Source organism: Euphorbia lathyris, chromosome 9 (assembly GCF_963576675.1).
Source record: "Euphorbia lathyris chromosome 9, ddEupLath1.1, whole genome shotgun sequence".
NCBI classification, from domain to species: domain Eukaryota; kingdom Viridiplantae; phylum Streptophyta; class Magnoliopsida; order Malpighiales; family Euphorbiaceae; genus Euphorbia; species Euphorbia lathyris.
The window spans coordinates 43753664-43779169 of record NC_088918.1 but is presented as its reverse complement, the minus strand read 5'-3'; the positions used below and the strand labels follow the sequence as shown (position 1 = coordinate 43779169).

Genomic DNA, 25506 nt, shown 5'->3' with positions numbered 1-25506 from the left:
GCTTAATTCGTTATCCATCACAAATCCAATACTAGAAAGTTTGGTAATGTAGCCAATCATCTTGACACAATGTATCATGACAGATGTGCCCTCTTGCATCCTGCAACGATATAGCAACTTGGATATCTCGTAGCGTTCGCACCTGGTCTGTTTCCCAAACAATTCCTTTAGGTGCATGATGATGGAATATGCATCCATTTCCTCATGTTGCCTTTGTAATTCCGGTGTCATCGATGCAAGTATGATGCATCCGGCATGATCATCATCATCATCGCAGGGAGAGGGGGTATTGATGTATCAAGTACATACCCTATTTTATCGAACTTCAAAATGATTTTGAGGTTACGAAACCAGTCGGTGAAGTTTCAACCATTCAATTTGTTATCGGTAAGAATGTTTTGCAGATTGGTTTTAGTCATGATTTTAAGAGTGTGTTTAATTAAACCTGAGAGTGAGAAAGAGTAAACGTATGTCATTCATTTGCTTAAAGTATATCAATCTAAAATTATAGGCCTTTTAGTTTATTTTAGATTGCTCCCACTATTTTGCCAAATTAATAGCCCTCCATATTAATTCGAAGAATTTCACAAATCCTTTAGTGAGCTAGGATCCTAACTCCTGAGATTTCGCCTTGAGTTTACTCAACAAGCTAGTCTCATTCATTAGGTAGATTCATGTAATCAATCACATCATTAATGTGATTCCTAGGTTATTGGGTTACTAACCACATTAGTAACTAATATGCTATTCATATTAATCCCAACCATATTGCCCATTAGTTTATGACAACATGAGTTTACTCATCCAATTATCATAATCTAATTTAAGTATTACCCCATATTCATGAAAAATGATTTTCGATAATTCAGGTGTTACCGTAAGACCCCGAGCTTGAGTTTACTCAACAACCCAAAAGCCCTCAGTACTGCCGGCTGAATTATAATATTAGGGAGGGGCAACCGATTTTAATAACTTGCTTATTTACTTAACTTTTTAATGAGAGATTTTATTTTAGGTCTCATAATCTAACTTAGTCTTGATTTGCTTTAGCATACATCAGACATATACATTCACATACATTGGCGTTATGGACATATCATCTAAATTATTCCGTCGAGCCAGAGACGGAATAAAAGGGGCAAACCTAGGGAAATACTAACTATTACATATTTCTCTTTAGGTCCTCCACCTTCTCCATGGCGCCTTGAAATTACAAATGAATTTCTATACTACTAAAGAAACCTTCAATTAAATTGAAGGGAATTAGATGAGAGGAGTACAATAGATAGTAGAAAAGGCAGGACTCGCAGGCCATATTTCAAAAAATACCAAAAGACTAAAGAGGGTCCAAATATGTCCATAACTCCAAACATGCATAGACTCAATTAAATAAATTTAATTGGTTGATTACATAACTATTTTATGTAATATTTAGGTTAATCACATTAACTTATTAAATTAACTTTCATCCAATTTTACTTCTAATAGTTTCGTATCTTTATATTAATCCTTAGATTAATATAACTATACAAAACGTCAATTATGCACTTCCCAATTATTTTGATTTCAATTCATTTAACATTTTGATTTACAAATTGGTAAAACAAACTTTTAAACAAATTTTCATTCGATAATCAAAAATAGAAAACTATCACTTTCCGAAACATATATATTTAAAATATGTTTAAAACTAATTTTAAGTAATTAAAATAAAGTGGGTTTCAGGCCAGGGGCCGGGGCCCGGGGTCGGGCTGCTGCCGTTTGGCAGCAGCCCTCTGGCGGTTGAAACGCCGCTGCCTTGCGGCAGCGATGGCCCAGACGCCGCACGCGGCTGCTGCCGCGAGGCAGCAGCCGCGCGACAGTGGCTGGTCGCGCCGCGAGGTGCGACACGAGCCGCTGTCGTATTTATTTATTTTTTTTAAATAATTTTAAATATACATATATCAGTTTTAAAACGGTTTTAAAACGATTTCAGAAAATAGGTAAAACTACTATAGATTTCCGTTTTATCTTTAGAATTAATAAAACTGATTTTATCAACCTAACTATAAAACTAATAGATTTTTGTTATGATGATTATCAACCAAAATAATTAGGAACATACGCATAATCTATTTTAATTAACAATTAATTAAAACTTATTTATCTTTAGAGTTAATTAATCAAAACAATTTGTTAATTAATCCTAACTATAAATATTTATTCAATCCTATTGAAAAACTTCTAAATTTTCATATATGAAATAACGGATTTAACGATGGCTCTGATACCACTGTTGGAAATTAGGCTAACGTATAGCAGCGGAAATATAAAATTTTTAACCTATTTCCATAAACCACAAGATCCGTTAACCGTTATTTCATATAAAGAGGGATAAGAAGAAATACCTTTTAGATGTTCTATCTACCGTTGCAAACGAAGTGCCCACAACTTCATAAGAGATAGAAACTGTCTACCAAACTGCCCCTACCCGAAAATACTTTCCAGACCTCCAAACGACAATCCGAATAGTGGAAACGTGGAAGAATATGTCTAGAAGCTCCTGTCCAAAAATCGCGACGATCCGACGGTTCAATCTCCGCGAAATCGTGAACTGACCTGATGTAGGAGTAGTAAAACGAATTTCTCCCTTTTGTTTGTTTTTCTTCTTTCATGAACACAACAAAACAAAACAAGTAAACGATCAGAAATCAACCGATGAATAGCAACCAAAATAGATTGCCTCTAATTAATCAACACAAGATCAAGGATAAAGAGAAAGAGATGAAAATCAATTGAACGGAAGGAAGCGGTGAAATCTCATCCTCGGCTAAGGGGATTTCAAATTCTCTCTCCTGGAATCAATAATGGATTTCGAAAATCCCTAGTAGGGGGTATTTATAATCTCTTGTATCTAAACCCTAGTTAGATAGAATTAGGTTTCTTGAATAAGAATTCAATTCGGAATAGAATTCTTAAATATTATATATTAATATATCTAAATATAAAAGATAATAATCAATAACCTTATTGGATAATAATAGGAGTAATATAATATAATTAAAACTCCTAACTTATTTATCCTTAAATTAATTTAATTCATAATCCTAATCTAATTAGGATTAATAAAATCAAACTAATTATTTATGTATTTGCATACATAAATCGCCCCCCCCCCCCCTCTATTACTAGGCCTTATTGGGCTCAGTTGGGCTTCCGTCAATTAATTAACATCTGTCTCTCTTTTGGGTTCCAAGTCTTATGTGTGACCCATTAGGTTCTTATTACTTCTAGCCGTATGCAACTTATTAAAATTAATTTTCAAAGAATTATATTTTAATCTTTGCATAACGGAATGATGTACAGAGTATGTGATTAGCAAGTCCGTAATCATTCCCCTAGAGCTATAAGAAGATAGGTTGATTCTGTCGTTGACCTTTCAGTATTAGTTACGGTATAATTCGATCCTTTATCAACTACGTCCTTGAACTGAATCTTATGACTATGGATAATGTCAAGTCACATATAGCGAGACGTTCGTTTTACTTGTACAGGCCGAGTCAACTCAAAATAGATAGGTTAAGTGAAATCTGTATTTCAAGTCTTAAGCTACCACCTTGCAAGGATTTAGAGTCGAGTCTTCAACAAGCGATCCATGGACATATCTCCCATTTATCGGGAGTGATAAATGCTCAATCCAATATATAATGATCCCGCAATCACTTCATGTGATACCCAACGTTTACTGTTCACATCCCAAAGTCATCTCTGTTAAGGATCGTGTTACACCAGAGTCAAAGCGTCACATTCCGTAATCCAGAATACCAATTAATATTCCTTTGAGTCTGAGGATTATTTACACCTATTAATACCAATGAGATGAACAGGTGACAAGGATGAATCTACCCATCCTGTTATCTCAAGTCGGGTCCCCAATCCTAATGAACTACTTTTCATCGGATCCATGTAATTGTCCAGATATCTGTATATATGAAGCTTGTGAGATCAGCTTTCTGTCGGACAGAAGACATTGTTACATGCAAGTCTCAACAGTGATATATCAATCCTAAACATATCACTTGACTTGGGGTGGTTTTAAGTTTATTAGTTTATTATAAAGTTTTGTCTCACTTCATGCTTGTATGAACACTTTATAATCACTTTAAAACAAACTTACGGATTTCCTTTTATTAGACTTTATTTAGTGCTTAAAAGGGATTGCCTTTATATAGTTATAAAACATATATCTCATTAAAACAAATGATATAAAGAACAATTCATTTATATTAAGTTTGTATCTTAGAACAATTGTCTATAGGACACTAAACCCCAACACAATCAAGTCAAGCTGAGTGCTCGTTAGGACAGCGTGAATGATCCGTTTACAAAAAGACAAGACCCGACAACTGTCTGCACCAATACAGAAGCTTTGGAATTATGCACGGAGACAGTTTCAAGATGCATGGGTCAACTGGCCGTTGGCTAAAAGACGAAACTGGCGCTAGAAGACGAACCTGGTGGAAGAAGACAAGCCTGACGCCTGCTAATTTCAGACGATAGGATTGGCCTGCTATATCTGTATGCTGACCAGTGAATGACGCAAGGAGCTGTTTGAATTCAACGGATACTTCCAGATTCAAATGATTACCACATCAGGAATTCACTATAAAAGGACAAGTGCTTCACTTGGATCCTTGGCCGAAATACAAAAAGAAAAGAGCATACATACAAAGCACATTCAAACAAGAAAAGAATATCTTATACCAAATTTCTATTTCTGTGTAAAAGCTAGATTGAATTTGTATTCATCTAAAGTGTTCTTCATTTAGAAAGAACAAGTTTGTATAAAATTGAGAGAGTGGTGCTGAGTACTCGGTTTTAGTACTCAGTGGTAGAGAGAAATCTAAGTGTTCGGTTATAGCGCTTAGTGGGGTTGAGTAGACGAATAGAGGAAGGTACTCTTGCATATTCAACTGCCTTGTAAACGGTTTGTGCTCTACCTTTAAAGAGCTCAGTATTGGATTGAAAAAGCCCGGAAGGACTCTAGGGACTAGACGTAGGCGGTGAGGCCGAACCAGGATAAATCTTGTTGAGTAATTTCTAACCCTTTCTCTCAATATATATGTATGTGATGTTTGCTTAAATTACTCAGGATATAAATTGTATAAGCTGACACTGAGTAATCAGAGTGCTGAGTTGGAAGCTGACCTTAAGTGTTAATTCCCAACTCACCTGTAAAACGATTCTAGTCAGCCTCTGACTAAAGTTGTCTTACATCTTTCGGCCGTGCTGACCAAAACTGAGTTAAGTAATTTAAAGAATTGATTAAGTCAGCGTATTTAAGCAAAAAAGTTATATTAGTTCCTAACCCCCCCCCCCCCCCCTTGGAACTAATCACATGGGACCAACACTCTCAACAAGCAAAAGCACACAAAAAATGTCAAAGAAATTAGAGCTTTTAGATGTTCGCTCTTTAAGGCTCAAAATTTGCTTACAATTCATTGGGTTATTTTGTGCTAAATAGTTTTTCCTAAACTCAAGTTTAATTGTGCATGTCTTCAATACTTAATTTATGAAACGATTGAAATGAAAATAAGCAAATCGAAACAAAGTAGACTACATGCAATTATAGCTCATGAGTTTACAGATACGAGTTTTGTGTCTCCCACCTAAACTAGTTAGCATGCAAATTCACGTTCGATTCTAATCTTTCCAAAAACAAATAACGGAACTTTAACTTCGGATAGAGTGTACAATTTTTAGGATTATAACATACTAAAACAAAATAAAACAACGCGTCACGATTTTTTCTTCAGCTCGCTGAGCTGGAGGGAAGTAGCAGAAAAAAAGTGACAGTTTACACCGAACATTCTGCACGCAAGTACCTGTTCACCAAAAAGGATGCCAAGCCTCGTTTAATTAGATGGTTGCTATTGCTCCAAGAGTTTGATCTGGAAATACAAAATAAGAAGGGATCTGAGAACTTAGCCGCAAACCATTTATCCTGCATTGAAGATATCACGGAGAAAGAACATCCAGATATCATAGACACTTTCCCGGATGAACACCTGTTTACTATTTCATCCCTCCCATAGTTTGCTGATATTGCCAATTTTTTGGCTTGCAAGATCAAACCTTTTCGTTATTCGACTAATAAAAAGAGGAAATTTTTTTACTGACATGAAATATTTTCTATGGGAAGAACCATACTAATTTAAACTCTATGCAGATCAACTCATTCGAAGATGTGTGAGCCATGAAGAGGGAGAACGAATATTACATCAATGCCACTCATCTGAATCTGGCGGTCATTTTGGAGCCAGTAGAACAATAGCCAAGGTGTTTCAAGCAGGATTTTTCTGGCCTTCTATATACAAGGACGCCTAAAGGTTTGTGCGAGAATGTAACGAATGCCAACACTCAGGTAACATCTCAGCCAGAAATGCTATGCCCTTGAATAATATTGTTGTATGTGAAATATTTGATGTTTGGGGGCATAAATTTCATGGGGGCCTTTCCTAAACTGGCTTGGTAATCAGTACATACTTGTCACGGTGGACTATGTGAGCAAATGGGTGGAAGTTGTGGCTTCTCCCTAAAATGATGCCAAAGTGGTTACCAAATTTCTTAAACAACTTCTTGCTAGGTTTGGAATGCCCAGAGCCATTATTAGTGACCAGGGATCACATTTCTGCAATGCCCAGTTTGAGAAGCTTTTAAGAAAGTATGGGGTTACACATCAAATAGCCACCCCCTATCACCCCCAGACTAGTGGGTAGGTGGAACTTTCGAACAGGGAGCTAAAAAGAATTTTTGAGAAAACAGTCATTTCGTCTCGAAAGAAATGGTCTCTAAAACTTGATGATGCTCTGTAGGTGCATAAAACCGCCTTCAAAACACCCATAGGAATGTCCCATTTCCGACTTTTGTTTGGCAAAGCTTGCCACCTACATGTCGAATTAGAGCATAGGGCCCATTGGGCACTAACTTTTTTGAACTTTGATGAGCAGAGCGTAAATGAAAGCAGGTGTGCCCAACTCAATGAGATGGAAGAATTCCAGTTATTTGCCTATGAAAATGTAGTTAAATATAAGGAACAGACCAAGTTGTGGCACGAGAAGCGAATTCAGGCTAAGGAGTTCCACGAAGGGCAACAAATATTGCTATACAACTCCAGGCTGAAATTGTTCCCAGGAAAACTATGCTCCAGGTGGTCTGGACCATTCACGGTGCACAAGGTGTTTCCTCATGGTGCTATAGAAATTCGATGCGGAGCAAGTAACGTGTTCAAGGTTAATGGGCAACGCCTCAAACACTATTTGGGTCATGAACCTAAAGGTGGAGCAGATGTGACCCATTATCTTGAACAACCAAGTTAAACTCTGTTTTGTACTGCGGACATAATGCGAAGTATATATATATATATATATATATATATATATATATATATATATATAAATATTTTTGAATAATCTTTATGTATTTTCAATTGTCAGATGGATGAATATGGCTTAGGACGTTTTTAAATGGTAAATGCATTACTTCCTATCCATTAAGCATATTGAAGTATTCTACACAGTGGGATGTTCCATACGAAAATTGGAAATCGAACAATTGTTCAAAAGGGCAAATTTTTGAAACTTGAAATTCACCTATTTTTAAGTTTTGCTTAGTTACCCTTATTAGGCTGAAGTCATTTTTGGTAAAAAACCCCCTGTATAGACTAATTTAATATCAATTTCTTACTATGTGTTTTTTTATTTTTATCTTTAGCGAAATTTAATTTTTTTATTATTATTTTAGTTTATTAGTTTTTAATGCTATTTCGAGTCTATCTGTTGGCAGGTGAAATGGGTGTTCCAAAAGGCAGCCTAGGGAATAGTTCACTGATATGAAGTACTGTGCCGTATTTATTACTGCCGCTGGTCATGTCATTCAACTCTGAATTATCCATCATTACGTAGCATAATAAAAAAGGAAAAGGGGAAGGGTCTATTCTTGTTACCAAACAGAGAACGCGGATAATTTACTTCCTATGGCAGTTAAAGATCTGATTGGTTATTCTAATTTGAACCGCCACACACGTTTTGATTTCCCTCCTCTTTATAACCCCCTTTTTCAAAAAACCATCACATTTACACTGCTCTCCTCTTACTCCCATCATTTCCCTCTCTCTTCCTCTAACCATTACCCTGAACCAAATTCCAGCAATGGCTCAGAAGAACACTCGCTCTTCCACTGCGGGAAAACAAAAAGAAAAGAAACCTGATGGTAGTGGGAGCATGATGAGCTCCAGTGCCCTATCCCGTCAACTGCTAACCTTCTCCGATGAAATGGACAAATGAACTTTCAAAATTTCCAAAACACCGACCTCCATGCAACTCAAAAAATCTATTGGGACAGCCTTGAGACCGTGGGCTTAACTAACGAGGTGAAAGCTTTTGCCGATGGTTCCAACCTAACACCGTTCCTCGCGATTGATGACGAGTCTTACCAAGAGCTGACTTTGGAGTTCATCTCCATATTCCAAAGAGACCCATCGATCACCGAGAAGACGCACCACAAGCGCTACCAGTTTCATTTCCGAGGCAATCATCTCAGCTGCTCCATCAATAATATGAACATCCTCCTAGGAGTAGTTCACCAAGACGGACTGGAGGACGAACCATATGCATCTGCCGTTTGTGAGATTCTAGAGGACTTTGATGCTGCCGCCTTCTAGAAGACCATCACTAGGTAGAATGACTATAGCCCTAGCACATCAAAGGCTTTTGGGATTGAGAACTACACGCTCAAGTACCTGCACCGTGTCCTAGCTGGTTCTTTGTTTGGGCGTATTCATCAGGCCACTGTCCCAACGGCTGATCTATTTGCTCTTTTCTGTATGTATCACCATAAGCCTATGAATATAGGCTACTTCTTTGCAGAATACATCTCAGTGCTCCAACAGAAGAAGAGTGTGGCTGGTCTCTTTTTGTGGCCCATACATTAATACCATAACGAAGAATGTGGAGGAATATTAATTAGTGATTCTGGATTATGGAGTGTGATACTTTGACTTTGTTCAAACACGATCCATAACAGGAAGGATCATGGGGTGTGTGCGGGCAGGTGTTGGGTATCACATAAAGTAATTACGGAATAGTTAATGTCAAACCCGATCCAAAATAGAATCGGATATGACAGTGAGACGTTACCACAGACATGAACGAGTCGGAAGTAACATCTCATAATCAAATGTTAAGAATTACAAATCATGTTTGAACTTAAAAACATTTTCTACATATACTTTTACATTTGTAAAAGGTCGAAATCATTTATAATTTCCAATTACGAATCCATTTCTCGTGTGTTTTACCAAAACGAGTTCGAAACATAGAAAATTACTCCAATTCTAACTTGTTAACTTTTAATTTGCCTAATCTCACAAATTAACACCATACTTGGACATTCAAACCAAAATCCGGCATACCACAACTTTATATTCGATTCAAAATGGGCGACGTAAGTTCCTACATATTCACAAGCACAAAAAAAAACGCATATATCTACATGTACAAAATGGTATGCAATACCCTAGAAGACGACTTGGACAATCGTGGCCGTATCCAATCCTCGCCCTAGTGTCGAACACTTCCCTCAGTACCTTGTACTTCTTCGCCTAAAAACATTAAAACATTTGAAAATATGAGACAAAAATCTCAGTAAGCAACTATCAACTATAAAAACTAGTTTTTACGTAAAATAGCTATATGTATACATTTGTGAAAACATTTAACCAAACCAAACCTTAAACTTATTAACTTGTAAACAACATCAAATTAAAATAGAATGTTAATCAATAACCTCAAATCAAACTTAATCAAAACACAACGGTTCTTATATAAACATTTACTAAAAACCGAAGTTCGAATCAAATTCAATATCGTATCCATCACCGAGTATCCCCTCGTAAATCGATCCACACACGTAAACATAATCGAGACATCTCTTTAACCATGCCTAATCCCGTATTGGTCTTACCCAACACTTCGCTGCCAATACCCGACTAGGTCTTTAGACTGTGTACACAGGCCATGTTCCTCACTGAACATGGTCTTCAAATATCAAACCACCCATCCGGACTACTCCTGATGGATACAAACTTTACCCAAAATCCAACCAAACTTTAATTTCATCAAATAGATCCAACTTTACTACAATCATCAATAAATCGAAATCCAACATTTACTGAACCAAAATAGCAATTGAACCCTGAAGAAATCCAAAATATCATTAAAACCCTTAAAGAAATCCAATTGAACACTAATTGAACCAAAATAACATTAAAACCCTTAAAGAATTCCAATTGAACACTAATTGAACCAAATTCCAATTTGAACACTAATTGAACCAAAATAACATTAAAACTCTTAAAGAAATTCAAATCAACATCAATTGGACCCAAATAGCACTTAAACCCTTAAGAAAACCAATTCAACATCAATTGAACTAAATATCCCTTAAGAAAAACCAATTCAATATAAATTGAACTAAATAATAATCAAACTCTTAGGAAGAACCAATTCAACATCAAGGTAAAACCAATTCAACATCAAAATAGTTCAAAATTACCATTGTGAACTCATTTCCTTCAAACTTGAACACAATCTCAAATCAACAACCAATACTCAAATAATTTCTAAGAAAACCCTTAGGAGACAAATTCATGGAGATTTATAGCTTAATATACATATATTTATACATGCAAACCAAAAACTAGTTGATAGTTACTTACCTTAGCTTAAATTTGAGATTAACACCACAAAACCCTAAATCTCTCCCAAAATCTGCCTAGCCCTTATTCTCTTCTCACACCTTCAAATCAAAATCCCTCCGGTCAGAAGTTGCTTCTATGTGTCTAGAGTCTCCAGTTAAAATTTGAAGTCATTTGGACGGTTAGATCTCCGGCAACACCCAAAACGGTGGAGCTGCCCTGTTTTTGGTGGTGGTGGAAGGTGGAGGAGAATGGAGAGAGAGAGAGAGTGAAGGAGGAAGAACAATGTAAAAGGATGAATTGATCCAAATAATTTTCAATTCTCAATAAGGCTATATATAGGCCTTGAATTAAGTGGTTAATTAGTCTTTTTGGTCCTTCAAAAATCTAATTTCTTTTAAAACTTACCCTAAACTTATAATTGTTATAAAAATGTGCAATTACCCTCAAAACTATACCCGTAACACCCAATTAATCTACCAATCCTATAACGAATTTAATATAACTTAGGGTTTGGGGTATAATAAATAAAATTTAAGGGCACGGACGTGACAGTTAATATTGGATTGAGCATTCATCACTCTTGATAAATGGGAGATGTATCCATGATCGCTTGTGGAGACTTGACTCTAAATCCTTGCAAGGTGATACATTAAGAGTTGAAATGGAGATTTCATTTAATCTATCTATTCGGAGTCAACTCTGCCTGAACAATCAAAATGAACGTCTCGTTATATATGACTTGATACTATCCATAGTCACAAGATTCGTTCAAGGATATAACTGGTGAAGGATCGAATTATATTGGACCTAACACGGAAAGGTCAACGACGGAATCAACCTGTCTTCTTATGGCTCTGGGAGAGAGTTTACGGTTCTGCTATTCACAGTCCGCGCACTGATTTTGATATACAATAGGTTGAATGTAATTTTGGAAATTAATTCAATAAATGTATACGACTAGTAGCAATAAGAACCTAATGGGTCACATATAAGACTTGGAACTAGAAGGGGGCAAGATAGTAATTAATGAATGGAGCGATAAAAATGGACAATAGGGGGCGAAATTTATATACATATATGTATATTAATTTAGTTAATTTATTTAGATAATTATAATTTGATTATAATTATGGTTAAATTAATTATAGGATAAATAAGTTGGGAGATTTAATTTGATTACATCCCTAACTAAGTAAATATTATCTTATCTAAAATATACATATATTATGTATATTAATTGTGCTTAATTAATTTATATAGGTAATTATAATTAGATTATAATTATGGTTTAATTAATTATAGGATAAAATTAGTTAGGTGATTTAATTTAATTAAAGCCTTAATTATTATCCTATCACAAATAAATAATATAAATATTATTTGTATTATATTTAGATATAATTATAGATAATATTAATATTATCTAAATAAGAGTGCTATTTGGAATATGACTCTAATTAAGTGTTTTAATTCAATCTAACTAGGGATTGGAATTAAGAGACTATAAATAAACCCCCTTATGCCTAAGAATTTCGGCCAACACTATACAGAAGAAGAAATTATTTCGCTCGTTTCCATTTGATTAATTCCTATCTCCGTTTTCTCTATCTTTGATCTTGTGTTGATTTATTAGAGGCAATCTTTCTTGATTGCTATTCATTGGTTGTGATTCTAATTGTTTACTTGTTGTTTTGTTTTGTGCTTGTGAAACTCGGGATTAAGAGTTGTGGACACTTCGTTTGCAATTGTAGATAGTTCGTCAGTTAAGGTACTTCGTTCTATCCCTCTTTATATGAAATAACGTTTAACGAATCTTGGTTAAGGGAAATAGGTAAAAAAAATTATATTTCCATTGTGCCTGTGTTTGCCTATTTTCCTTCAAACTCAACACCAAGCATTGCCAAGGCTACGAGGAGGTTTTGACAAGGAGTGGTGAATGGAACATATCAACATACACTAACCATGAAGGCCAAGTTGGTATAAGGAATAATATAAGGAACATAGACTACATCTGGCGTTTCATCTCTGCCACCCCTGGGTCAATTGTCTGTACTCACTTAAGTGATCCACCATAAACCACTAGGGACTAGGAGATGCGATCATTCAATCTTCGTGAAGGGAGGCAAATGTCTCTATAGGGTGGAACTCTATGGACATTATGGGCTCCAAAACAGCCCATAGTTCGTACCCCTGATAAGGCGAGGTTTATATACAGGGATATCCTCCAGGATGGAATACCGACAGACGTATTAACGAGACGCTTAAAGGGGATAGACCTATTTAATAGGAGTTGCTAGCCAAGACTTGGGGAAGTCTTGGCGCCACACGGGGGACTATTGTTCGACTAACCTGCTCTAAGTTTTAGGAGAACATGAGGATGGACACAACAGTAAATCAACGCTAAGATGTAAGCTTAATGAAATGAATAAAATAGTGTACCTTGAGGAGTTCTTACTCTATTTATACTATGATCGAGATGTAGTGGACATTTATGACTTTAGGAGTGGGACGTGCTAAGTGTTGCCTATATATAGGTGAATGTGCACTAAGATATCAGGGCTTGATATCCCTGAAGCCCACTAGACTTGTGATTCACGGGATCAGACATGATTATTATAACGGGTGGATCCTTGACTAGATTTTTTGAGACTTCCTAAGCCAAGTCTTTCAATACGGAGTTGTATTGACTAGTTTGCTATGGTGATGACATGTGTTCTTTTTTCCCGAGTGATGGTTTGGGTTTTGTAAATGCCATGTGCTGAGTTTATATTCGCTTGATATCAGATATTCCCCCTAGTCTAATTTATTATTCTTTAGGATAAGAAAACATTGGCTTCGGGAAGAGTTTCTTAATAAGTTGAAGGAGGGGAGTTGATCTTGATTTTGAGAAATAAAGGACTAATAAGGAGGTTATGTGAGCTCCTAACGTTTGATTTTCTTGCCACTTGGTCTGCTCATAAATGCAGATGTCAGAGCATGTTTTTTTATACTTTGGACGTCTTTTAGGTTGATGGCGATTAATCTTTTTTCACCATGCATCACAGTTTTGCATTTTTTGAGGGGGCATGTCAGGAGCAGTTAATGCTCTATGATCATTACTTATTAGTAATGATGATGCATGTCATTTCATTTACCTCCTCAATAGTATAAAAGGAGGAAAATGTTAGGTGAGCTTCTTTAATCCATTATTCATCTACTGTGCCTTCTCGCTGCGTTTTGTGCTTCTTCTTTCTGATTATGGCTCCTTCCATATTGACTGTAGAAAGATTGCAGTCGTTTCTTAATGATAATTTTGATTTACAAAGGATAGATGTGTGTCTCCCGTCCTTTTCTTATCGAGTGAACTTCGGTCGTCGTGGTTTTTTGGGTATTTATATCCAACATGTTGAGTAAGGGTTGCGATTTCCTCTTATGAACATTGCTGTGGACATTCTGAGAGAAATTTCATTTTGTCCTTCCTAGATTTCTCTCAATTCTTAGGTAGAACTTTTTGCTTCTGTGAAGATTACACATGATATGGTTATTGAACTAAATAAGACCATCTTCCATTATTTCTAGAAGTCTAAATTAAGGAGTGGATAAAGGGAAGGAATGAAGTTGACTAAAGTTGCATAAAGGGTCATGGCTCTATTTGTTGAGTTTGATCTCAAATGAAAATGTGCGGGCAATCTAGCCTCTCTTATACCTTTATGCTTATCATATTTATAGTGATATCATTTCATTTATACGGGATCACGAGTGAATCTTTGTTGGCGTCCTTTAATTAAAATTCTAAAAAAAATTAATCAATTTTTTTTATAATTTTTTTTATAATTTAAATCAAATTAAAATTAATTTAATTTGAATTATTAATAAAAAAATATATTAATTTAAATTATACCTAATATAAAATTATCTAAAGTAAAATATGTATATAAATTTATTTATTTATAAAAGTTTCATATAAAAAAATAATAAGTGATTGACTTTCATGTAAAAGTAATGTGAATAAAAATTGAAAAATTGGGAAGTGACGCTCCATGCATGTATGTATGTATCCGTTTGATACAGTCTCCTCTGTTTCTTTACAAATTTGAATTTCAAAACAAGTTATATTTTCCCACTTTGTGCTCTCTCTCTCTCTCTCTCTCCATTCCAATAAGACCCACACTACAATTCTAGGGTTTGTGCAAGTGATAGGAAGAACAATGGACAAGTATGAGAAGCTAGAAAAGGTTGGGGAAGGAACTTACGGCAAAGTTTACAAGGCCAAGGACAAAACAACTGGCCAATTGGTTGCCCTTAAGAAGACCAGATTAGAGATGGACGAAGAAGGTATTCCTCCCACTGCTCTCCGAGAGGTTTCTTTGCTTCAAATGCTTTCTCAATCTCTTTACGTTGTCCGCCTCCTCAGCGTCGAGTACGTCGATGCTAATTCCTCTACCGGAGATAAAAATAACGAAAATGCCATTTCTAAGTCCAACCTCTACTTAGTTTTTGAGTTTCTTGACACGGATCTCAAAAAATTCATTGATTCCCACCGCAAGGGCCCTAACCCTAGGCCTCTCTCCCCTGATCTTATTCAGAGCTTTCTATTTCAACTTTGCAAGGGCGTTGCTCACTGCCATAGCCATGGTGTTCTCCACCGTGACCTTAAGCCCCAAAATCTTCTTCTTGATAAGGACAAGGGGATCCTTAAGATTGCCGATCTTGGCCTTGGCCGTGCTTTTACTGTTCCTCTTAAGAGCTATACCCATGAAATTGTTACTCTTTGGTATAGGGCTCCCGAAGTCTTGCTTGGTTCTACTCATTACTCCACCGGTGTCGATATGTGGTCTGTTGGTTGCATCTTTGGTAATCTCCAATTTCTATTTAAAATTGAATCTGTTTTTGAATTATGCATCTACTGCTCTTCTCCATTTTGATCACTTTACTTTTAATTTTTCATGTTTTCTTTTTCTTTTACCTTTCCTTCGTATGATTGTTTCTTGCTAGTACTAATTTTTGACAACCCTTGTCTTGTCAGCTGAAATGGTGAGAAGGCAAGCTCTGTTTCCTGGTGATTCCGAGTTTCAGCAGTTGCTTCATATTTTTAGGTGTTGATTCAATACTTGATACTGCTTCTTCCCTTTTCTTTTGTTTGTTTTCTTTTTCCCGGTTCATAACACTTGCATTTTAAATTTCCAATTTCTATGATCTAGTAGAATGAGTACACATGAATCAATTTCCACAAAACCATCATTTTATTTTGAGAATACCAACCATAATGTTCATTGTTTGAGGTAAGACGAATTAAAGTTGAAAATGACCCTTGAGGTTGGAAGGCATGATCGGGTTGTTCTAAAGTTGACAATAGTTGACAAATCAGACAATCAGTTTTGGTATGTAAAAATTTGTTAAATTTGAACTAATTTATCAAATACTATCCACTCAGATAACTAAACTTCCATTTGGATTAAACTATCTTGCCTGCCAACTTGAGAATTATTTTAGTTTTCCAGATTCTCAAAAACTGGTAATGTAGCTCAATATTATAGCCATAAAGGTTTATTCAGTTCCCAAACATTTGTTCCTTCACTGTGTTTTATTTTAGTCCTCGTCTCCTAATTTTATGTTATCCTGCATTTGCAGGTTGTTGGGAACTCCAACTGAAAAGCAGTGGCCAGGGGTTAGTTCACTGCGTGATTGGCATGTCTATCCACAATGGGAGCCTCAAAACCTGGCACGGGCTGTTCCATCTCTAGGACCTGATGGTGTTGATCTTCTATTGGTAAGTAGTACTGCATCTTTTGATCTGTGTTATTGTTAAAAGCTGGAAGGGCAAGAAACTCAACCTTTCTTTTAGATTCTGACTTAAAAATTGTGAAGTATAGTTTCTTAGTGATTTGAACATAATGTACAAACTATCATAATGTTGTTATTGATAATCATGATCCGAGCACGCGAGCTTCTAGTTGTGATGACTTTGCTTTTGCTTATTTGGCATTAAGACTGGTGATTCCGAAAATGGCATTATTGTTGAGCAATGTTATTGTTGAGCAATGGAATGAAGAGAGTCTTACAATTTTGTTGTTGTGGATAATGCAGAAAATGCTTAGATTTGATCCAGCTGAAAGGATCTCAGCGAAAGCGGCCATGGATCATCCGTACTTTGACAGCCTTGACAAGTCTCAGTTTTGAAGTCAACACCACCTGCTTGTGTCATGTAGTATATGACAGCCTTTACATTGGCTTATTATGTAATGAAAAAGCATTCCCTAGAAGATAATATGCTTTGTGATTCACCAATCAATATCAATATTATTATAATACATGAAGCCTATCATTCGTGTTTATTTTGTTGAAGTGTATTTGAGGCCATGGTTATTAATCTGTACAAAGAAAAATGTGATTCTTTGGTTAATAATCTCCAAACAAAATCACAATTTCACTTGTTTAAACTTACCATGCTTAATATCAATTTACTAGTTAGTTTTTCAACAGTGTCATTGTCTAATTCTGACCTTAACGAGGTTATAACTATACATAACAATTTATTGAAAATACCCAATTAAAAAGGCATTAAAGTCGGAGGAGGGGAATTATTCTTCACCCCAAAATCATTAGTTGGAAAATGATTCCTAAAAAAGTAAAGATATCCACCAACCAACCCTCCAAAGATATCTCAATTCATCACATAAAATGAGATTTGGTTTTCATATGTTCACTTTTCTTGACTTTTTGAATGCATTTATTTTATCAAGATCAAAGAAAAAAAGGAGAAGGAGAAGAAAGTTTGTCCTCTATGTTGGAATGGAGGGATTGGAAGGAATGATACATAGGCTGTTGGAAGGAAGGAATAATAGAGGGAAAAGGATTCAGCTAACTGAACCTGAAATCAGAAACCTTTGTCTTACTGCGAAACAACTCTTCCTTGCTCAGCCTGTTCTTCTTGAACTTGAAGCTCCTATCAACATATGTGGTATGTGTTCTTTCTTTCTGTTGACTGTTTGAGTTGTTGCCTAATTGATTTAGTGATGATGATGATTATGAAATGCAGGAGACATACACGGGCAATATCCAGATCTGCTACGAGTGTTCGAATATGGAGGATTTCCACCGGATTCGAACTATCTATTTCTTGGAGATTATGTAGATAGAGGAAAACAAAGTATAGAAACAATATCCCTTCTTCTTGCTTACAAGATAAAATACCCGGACAATTTCTTCCTTCTGAGAGGGAATCATGAATGTGCTTCGATAAACAGAATATACGGATTCTATGATGAATGCAAGCGTAGATACAGCATTAGGCTATGGAAGATATTCACAGAATGTTTCAATTGTTTACCAGTAGCAGCAGTTGTGGATGATAAAATACTATGTATGCACGGTGGACTGTCACCTGAAATGGAAAGCTTAGATCAGATAAGAAGTATAGAAAGGCCAGTAGATGTTCCTGATCAAGGGTTGTTATGCGATCTTGTTTGGGCTGATCCAGATAAAGAAATAAAAGGATGGGGTGAGAATGATAGAGGTGTTTCGTTTACCTTTGGAGCAGACAGGGTAATTGATTTCCTAAAGAAACATGATCTTGATCTTGTTTGCAGAGCACATCAAGTAGTTGAAGATGGATATGAATTCTTTGCAGACAGACAGTTGGTAACTATATTTTCAGCACCAAATTACTGTGGAGAGTTTAACAATGCAGGGGCTCTCATGTGTGTAAATGAAAGTTTGCTCTGCTCTTTTCAGATTTTGAAACCCTGCAAACCACTACCCGATTAGTTTACTTAGTTTTCAATTAATCAACCGCCTGTAATTTTTAAATATAATCTTTCACATTATTCTGTGTGTTTTGCCATAAATGGAAGCTTATCAACTAATGCACCAGAGGAGAGGAAGAGAAAGAGAAAGAGAAAGGGTGATGTTCCCAGCCCGACTACCCATTGAACGTATCTAGACATATATGCTTAATGGACTCGATTTGATCACCTATACTTAATGGGAATTGACCTAAAATGCTAATTTTAGAGGATATTTTATTTCTTAATTCTCACATTGTTGCATGTAGGGATAGCAACAAGTAGCGTATCAGCGGGTAGTGTCAATCCCAAGCCCGTACCCGTCTCATTACCCTAGTGGATATATTTTTTGCATCCTATACCTATCTCATTTAATTCGCGGGTGCCTACGGATACCTTTACCCGTTAAGAATCAATAAATAAAATAAAAAATATTACAAATTTAATAAAGTATAAATTTAATAAATCATCCATCTAAAAATTGAACGAATTGAACTTTAATGGATAAGAATAAAGTAAGTTATTGGTAATCAGTAAGAAAGTCTCGCTTCTGACGAGGGTTACGTGCGGCTAGGGCTACTATCAACGAGGGCTACGATCGTTCTGGCTTTACTTGAGACTTCACGAGTGATCGACATAGACCTCGAAACTGCCTTCGTTCATTCTATTACCATCGAGGAAGAGAACCTCCATCGCATTGAGCTACCTGAAGACATCGCCGCGGAACAAACAGGACTGTCGCGCTGGAGCTTTATGGGGAAATTATTCACTAATAGACCATTCAGGGCACCAATGATGAAAAATACGTCTGCAGAGCTCTAGAGGCTAGCTAGAGTTGACTTAACACCCAACCTCTTTCGGTTTGATTTTTTCCACCATTTTGAGCGTGATCGCGTGGTTAGAGGGGGCCCTTAGACCTTCGACCAACATCTACGCTTAACTGAATGCTTAGCTGAGGATCAAAACCCTATGTTGGTAACCTTAATGCAATGGTGCTTTTGGGTACAAGTGTTTGATCTCCCCCAGGGTTTATGTCTGAATGTGTTGCTGCAAGCGTGGGGAATTTTCTAGGAGTGTTTGTGGAGGCGGACCCAAATAATTTTTCTGGTGAACTGAGGACTTATATGCGGGTCAGGGTTAGGATTGATGTTACCAAGCCTCTAAAAAGTAAGATACAGATTGGTAAGATAGGAGGGGACTTTTCCTGGATCCTCTTCCGTTATGAACGATTGCCTATTTTCTGTTTCTTCTGTGGTTGCATAGGTCATCCGGAAAGTTCTGTGAAAGACTCTTAGATGTTCTTGATCCGATGGATGCTGTGCGAATATATGGGAGCTGGTTAAGAGCGGCCACTCGCAGGAACCAATCATCTGCCCAGTCTCGGTTTCTATTAACAGTTCCTCCTAGTGTGGTAAACCAGGAATCCAATGAGGGAGCTGATGAGAGCTGTAGTGATCAACCGTTTGTTGGTCCCTAGTAATTAGTTCCAAGGGGGGGTTAGGAACTAATATAACTTTTTTTGCGTTTTGATTATGCTGACCTGAAGTTATTTTAGGAGTTAGTCAGCTCAGCTTTTGGTCAGCACGGCTGATTGTATAATAAGGCAGTTTTAGTACGATGCTGACTAAGACTGCTTTACTTGTGAGTTGGGAATTGACACTGTTGTGGTCAGCTTCCAGCTCAGCACTCAGATTTACTCAGTTTCAGTTTTAACAATTTATAAGCTGAGTAAATATAACTAACAATACATGCACATACATATATATATATTGAGAGAGAGTTCAGAAGTTACTCAGCACGACTTATCCTGGTTCGGCCTCTCTGCCTACGTCCAGTCCCCAGTTCCTCCTGGGATTTTCAATCCAATACTGAGCTCTTTCAAGGTAGAGCACAAAACCCTTTATAAGGCAGTGAGTATGCAAGAGTACGTCCTCTATTCGTCTACTCAACTCCTACTAAGCAAGTGCTTAGATTTTTCTACCACTGAATGCGTACAACCAAGCACTCAGTACATACCTCTCAATATTACTATTGATTACACACTTGTTCTTTTTCAGATAAAGAACACTTTAGATGATTACAGACAATCAATCTAGCATTTACACAAAGAATAGAAAAGTTGGTGTAAGAACTTTCTTGTTTTTGAGTGCTTTGAATATCTTTCTCTCTTGGATTTTTCTTTTTGTTGCTTCTTTAGTTGTATTTTATCCAAGAACCACCATTGTCCTTTTATAGATGAATTTCTGGTGATTGAAATCATTTGAGGTGATTTAGCCGTTAAGTCCAAAACGACTCTTTTAGCAGACATCTTCTGGTCAGCTTCAGTCTGTTCCGCCATTTCCTTTCTCTGTTTGCTTCAGGCGTCAGATCTTTGTCTTCTTGCATCAGACTTGTCTTTTGTGTCAGTTGTCTTTTACCAATAATCCATAGACCCATGATTCTTGGAATTAGACTTCTATATTTTCGAGGTTTCGATTATTGGTGCAGAGGATCGGCAGATTTTGTCTTCTTGTCAACGAATCCTTCATTCTTATTCTGACTGTAACTCAGCTTCGTTCGTTTCTGTCGAATGTACAAGTTTCATGCTGAGGTATTTCTTAGTCAGCTCCGTTCTGTATGTTTTCTCAAGAAGGAGTCTTCTGCTTTGGTCAGCTTTGTTCGGGTGATTTAGAAGGAAGCTTATGATGCATGTTCTACTCTACTCAGCTTCTTTGTTCTCCCATGCTGAGTTCCATTTCACTCAGCTTTGGCTTTATGCTGACTTTTAACCTGTCTTACTTTATATATATATATATTTGCACTCAATATTGAACAAACTCATTAGTAAAATTAAATCAAAGCATTTAAATTTAATTGCCTCTTAATCATGGATGATTTTGTCAAATCAAAATCTTGTGGAAAGGTGTTTCAACAAACTCCCCCATTTTGATGTTGGCAAAATACATAGTTATGGAACTCAGTTATAAGTTACCCCATGATTGATATTTTTGACATGACTCCCCCGTAAGATTTGCACATCTTGTCTTAGTTGTGAATCGTTTACTCTTAAGATATTTTACTTTGTGGGAATGTAAGTCAGTTTTCAAAAATATGTTACTCAGTCTATTTCCTCATATATACTGAATATGCCTTACTTCTTGTTTGTTCAATTTTAGTTTAATCAACTTATATTGAGAAGAATAGGACTTAGTATAGATAAAAAAGGATAAGCACATTTCTGAAAATTGCTATGCTAAGTTCTACACATCTAGTGGACTTTATCTACTTCTTCTTCTTTTGATCAGCTTTAGCTATTCCTTTGCCTTTATCTTTGCTCATTGAGGCATAATCTGCAGGCTGAGTTCTACTTGTCTCCCCCATTTTGCCATCATCAGGTTTATACACAAATGTGTCAGTGCGAGCATGAGCGGAAAGATGAGTTGCGTAGCGCTGGAGTCTCGAAGTACTTTCACGCAGACCGTCAATGATAGGAACACTGTCACACTGGACACGTGGAGGAACCCGAAGGGAACTGCTGATCATGCTGAGCAGACATTCATGAGATTTGCTCAGCCAGGTGAGGGAACTTGTAAGTTGACCAAAGGATTGGTGATACATTTTAAGCAAGGCAGAGTCGTAGAATATGCGCTGGGCATTATTGATTCTCATCTCCTTCATGATGGCCTTTGAAAAACTTAAGAGTTCGCTGTTGGAGACTGGGTCAACTTCCATTGGTGTTTTGTGAAGGTTGAGCAGACGAACAACTTCACTCAGTTGATCGATGGTACATTGTGAGGAGGAAGATACTAAGTCACGTGTGTGGGTCAGCTCAGCATGAAGCTTGGTAAAGCAATCTTGAAGCTCAGCATTGGTGACTAACTCAGCATTGGTAGATGAACTGGACTTGGCTAATTCATGAGTGAGCTTGGTGAAGAGCCCTTGGAGGTCAGCAGAAGTAGCATGTCCTGAATTTATTTCAGATAAGTGTTGAACTTTACCTTCAAGGGAGTTCAAATGATTGACCATTGTAAGAACCAATTCAGACAGCTTTGTGATGTGATCTTGTCGTGGTTGCTGAGTTTGAATGGAGGTCATTATGCTGATCAGGTCCTTCAGCCCTTTTATTTCATTCAGAAGCTGAGTGACTGTGGGCAGTTGGGAAGATTCAGGATTGGAATTTGCAGTTTCAGCTTGAGTAGGGTTCAACTCTTGAAGCAGAGATTGAGCAGAGGCAATGATTCGTCTGCCTGACTCAGTAGCGTTCAAGTAGTCAAACTTGGTCGTGTTTGGGTCGGTGGATGGAATTTGCCCTGGTGGTGGAGGAGTTTGATGTTGACCAGCTTGATTATCTTGATTGGGGACCGGACTCTGCGGCAAAGTGCTGGTAGGAACAGTGTTATCAACATGTGGAGATGGAGGTGGAGGCATGTTGATCTGTGGATCCTGAGTGGGTGAAATGGAGGCAGTTTCTGTTTCTCCTTCTTGAACAGTTGGATTTGGATTTTCAAAGGAATTGGCTTGTTCCTCATCCTGAGTAACAGAGGCTTGTTTTTCCTTTTGAGTGGACTCAGGAGCATTTGCAAAATAGGAGAATTGTAACTCAGACAGACCGAAGAGTTGTTCATGCGGGGTTGAGTCTGCAAGAAGATCAATGATCTGAGCTTTATGAGCTTTCTTTTTGAGTCGTTTGAGTTTCTGTTGCTTCGGAGGAGAGGGGTCAGCATCATTTCCCAGATCAGTGTCAGCTGTCTCCTCATGAGGCTCAGCATGATCCTCGACTTCCACATGTTTAGTTTCTTGCTCTATTCCTTCCTGAGGCTGCTCCATATCAGCATTTTCTTCATACTCAGCATGAGTCTCTTGCTCAGTATGAGTCTCTTGCTCAGCAGCGGCTTCCTTGTCTTTTTCATGATCTTGGGTTGTTACAACCCAATCTACGGGATCAGCTTCAACTGTTCTTATGGACTCAATTCTCTTCCTCTTCTTCAAAGGAGATTCAGGAGTTTCTTCTTCTTCTTCTTCATGCCTTTTCTTCTTCTCTGCTGACTCAGCTCCTTCTTTTGCTTTGTCAGTTTTGACCTTTTCTTTAGACATCAATCTTACCTTCCTTGGGACATCATGGATGTCTTTGGCACAAGTTTCACTGGCCTTTCTCTTCTTCATCTTCTTCTCTTTAGGTTGCTCAGCAGGAACTTCCACTTCTGTTTCAGGCTCATTTTCAGGTTCAACGTTTAACTCAGCATCATCATTAGCAGCTTCTTCATATCCTTTCAGTGGTTGATTGTATGTTAATCCAATCAACAGAGTTGCTGTGATTTCAGTCCCTAAGGAGTCAGTTTCGCCTATTGTTTCAACCTGTTTGTCTTCGATGATCTTGGTGACCAAGGAGCCCAGCCTGAGTTTCTTTGCGCTGCGTTGAAAGGCCCCCACTAAAAAGACGGGCATGTTGAGTGGAGTATAGGTCAACATGTGCCATATGAAGCACTGTTCGAAGTTGGAGGCAGATGAGGCTGAGGCGAGCTTAGGGAGGATGAAGTTGGTCAGTATATAGTGAGCCATCTTTTGATCTTGCCCCATACATGTGCTTGGTATCTCCCCTTTGTGATCCTTGGGCTTGCAGAATCCTTTGATTTTGTCAAGGGTTTCTTTGGGGACTTTCTCCTTTGTTGTTCTGAACTCTATGCCCTCGTTTGGCAGGTTTAGCAATGTAGCGAGGTAGGCAGGGGTTGTGGTGATTTTCTGGCCTTTTATTGTGGTCTCCAGGTAGTCAGCATCATCCTCATCGACGCACAAGTTGGAGTAAAATTCTTTGACCAGTCTGGGATATACCTTTCCGGCGAGAGAGAAGAGGCCGGTCCATTTGTTTTGCTTAATCCATTCGCAGAAGGGTTTCTCAGAGGCGATGAAACTTTGAGAAAACCATCTGCACTTCAATACTTCCAGATTTCCAACCCTTTTGTGCACTTTGATCATATTCCTTTCGATTTGCTTTGAAGACCCACCTATGTCAGCTTGAGTGGGTTTGCCAGATGTTTGGCCAGTCTGAGTGGTGAGGTTAGGGATTTCGTTCTTGCCGGAAGCCATTGTTATCGAGAGGGGTTTTTAAGATTTAGGGAGAAGGGGAAGATTTCGATTTCTGGCGATTTGTAGGCGTAAAAACAATGAATGGGGACTCTTTTCGCCATTTATAGACACATCAGTCATTAATGTACTGGCCGTTCTTATCTTGGGACTCTAATCGACAAGGATTCTGTCATTTATGACAGGTTCGGCGCATGGGTTTTCATCATTACTCTCATTTTCCTAGGTATGATTTGTTACACGTGTTATGGTGTATTAGTGCAAGTGGATATTTGCCCGGTTTGCCATAATTCGAACCGTTTGTTATTCTGAGTATTCAATTCTATGATGATGGATTTCCTATCTCTAAGTGACTCAGTATTCACAACATATGTATATTCACTCAGCATAGGATGATTCCTCAATATATCTATCTACTCAGCACAGAATCTTTTCTAGGCATTTGTATTAACTCAGCATAGACTATTAGGCTCAATATCTAGTAGTTGGTCAGCATGACAATTACTCAACATTTATTCAACTACTTTAGATTATTGAAGAGGATTAGACATACCAATGGCTTCCCTTAGTGTATTGAATTGTTCACGAGCCAAAGGTTTAGTGAAGATATCTGCAAGCTGTTCATTTGTTGGCACATAGGTCAGCTTGATCTCATCCTTTAGTACGTGATCTCTGATGAAGTGATGCCTTATGCTGACATGCTTCATCCTGCTGTGTTGGATAGGATTCTTTGATAGATCAATGGCACTCTTATTGTAACATTTGATCTCTATTGTCTTCGTTGTTACTCCATAATCCTCGAGCTGTTGCTTTATCCATAGGACTTGAGCAACACAGCTTCCAGCAGCAACGTACTCAGCTTCAGTTGTAGACAGGGCAACTGATGCTTGCTTCTTGCTAAACCATGATACTAGACAACTTCCAAGAAAATGACATCCTCCTGAT

General features: G+C 37.4%; 2 protein-coding genes across 2 annotated transcripts; both read left to right on the top strand.

The window, feature by feature from the left end:
- The first annotated feature begins 14777 nt into the window (after positions 1-14777).
- LOC136206653 (cell division control protein 2 homolog C) lies at positions 14778-17197 on the top strand. The gene is made up of 4 exons (XM_065997799.1): positions 14778-15571; positions 15744-15813; positions 16349-16487; positions 16805-17197. Exons 1-4 carry the CDS (start codon positions 14926-14928, stop codon positions 16895-16897), a joined length of 948 nt encoding a protein of 315 aa, XP_065853871.1. The 5' UTR covers positions 14778-14925; the 3' UTR covers positions 16898-17197.
- Positions 17198-17283: 86 nt separating this feature from the next.
- LOC136206652 (uncharacterized) lies at positions 17284-18543 on the top strand. Its single transcript, XM_065997798.1, has 2 exons — positions 17284-17678; positions 17757-18543. The coding sequence occupies exons 1-2, from the start codon at positions 17399-17401 to the stop codon at positions 18482-18484; spliced, it is 1008 nt and encodes a 335-aa protein (XP_065853870.1). The 5' UTR covers positions 17284-17398; the 3' UTR covers positions 18485-18543.
- The last annotated feature ends 6963 nt before the right edge of the window (positions 18544-25506 follow it).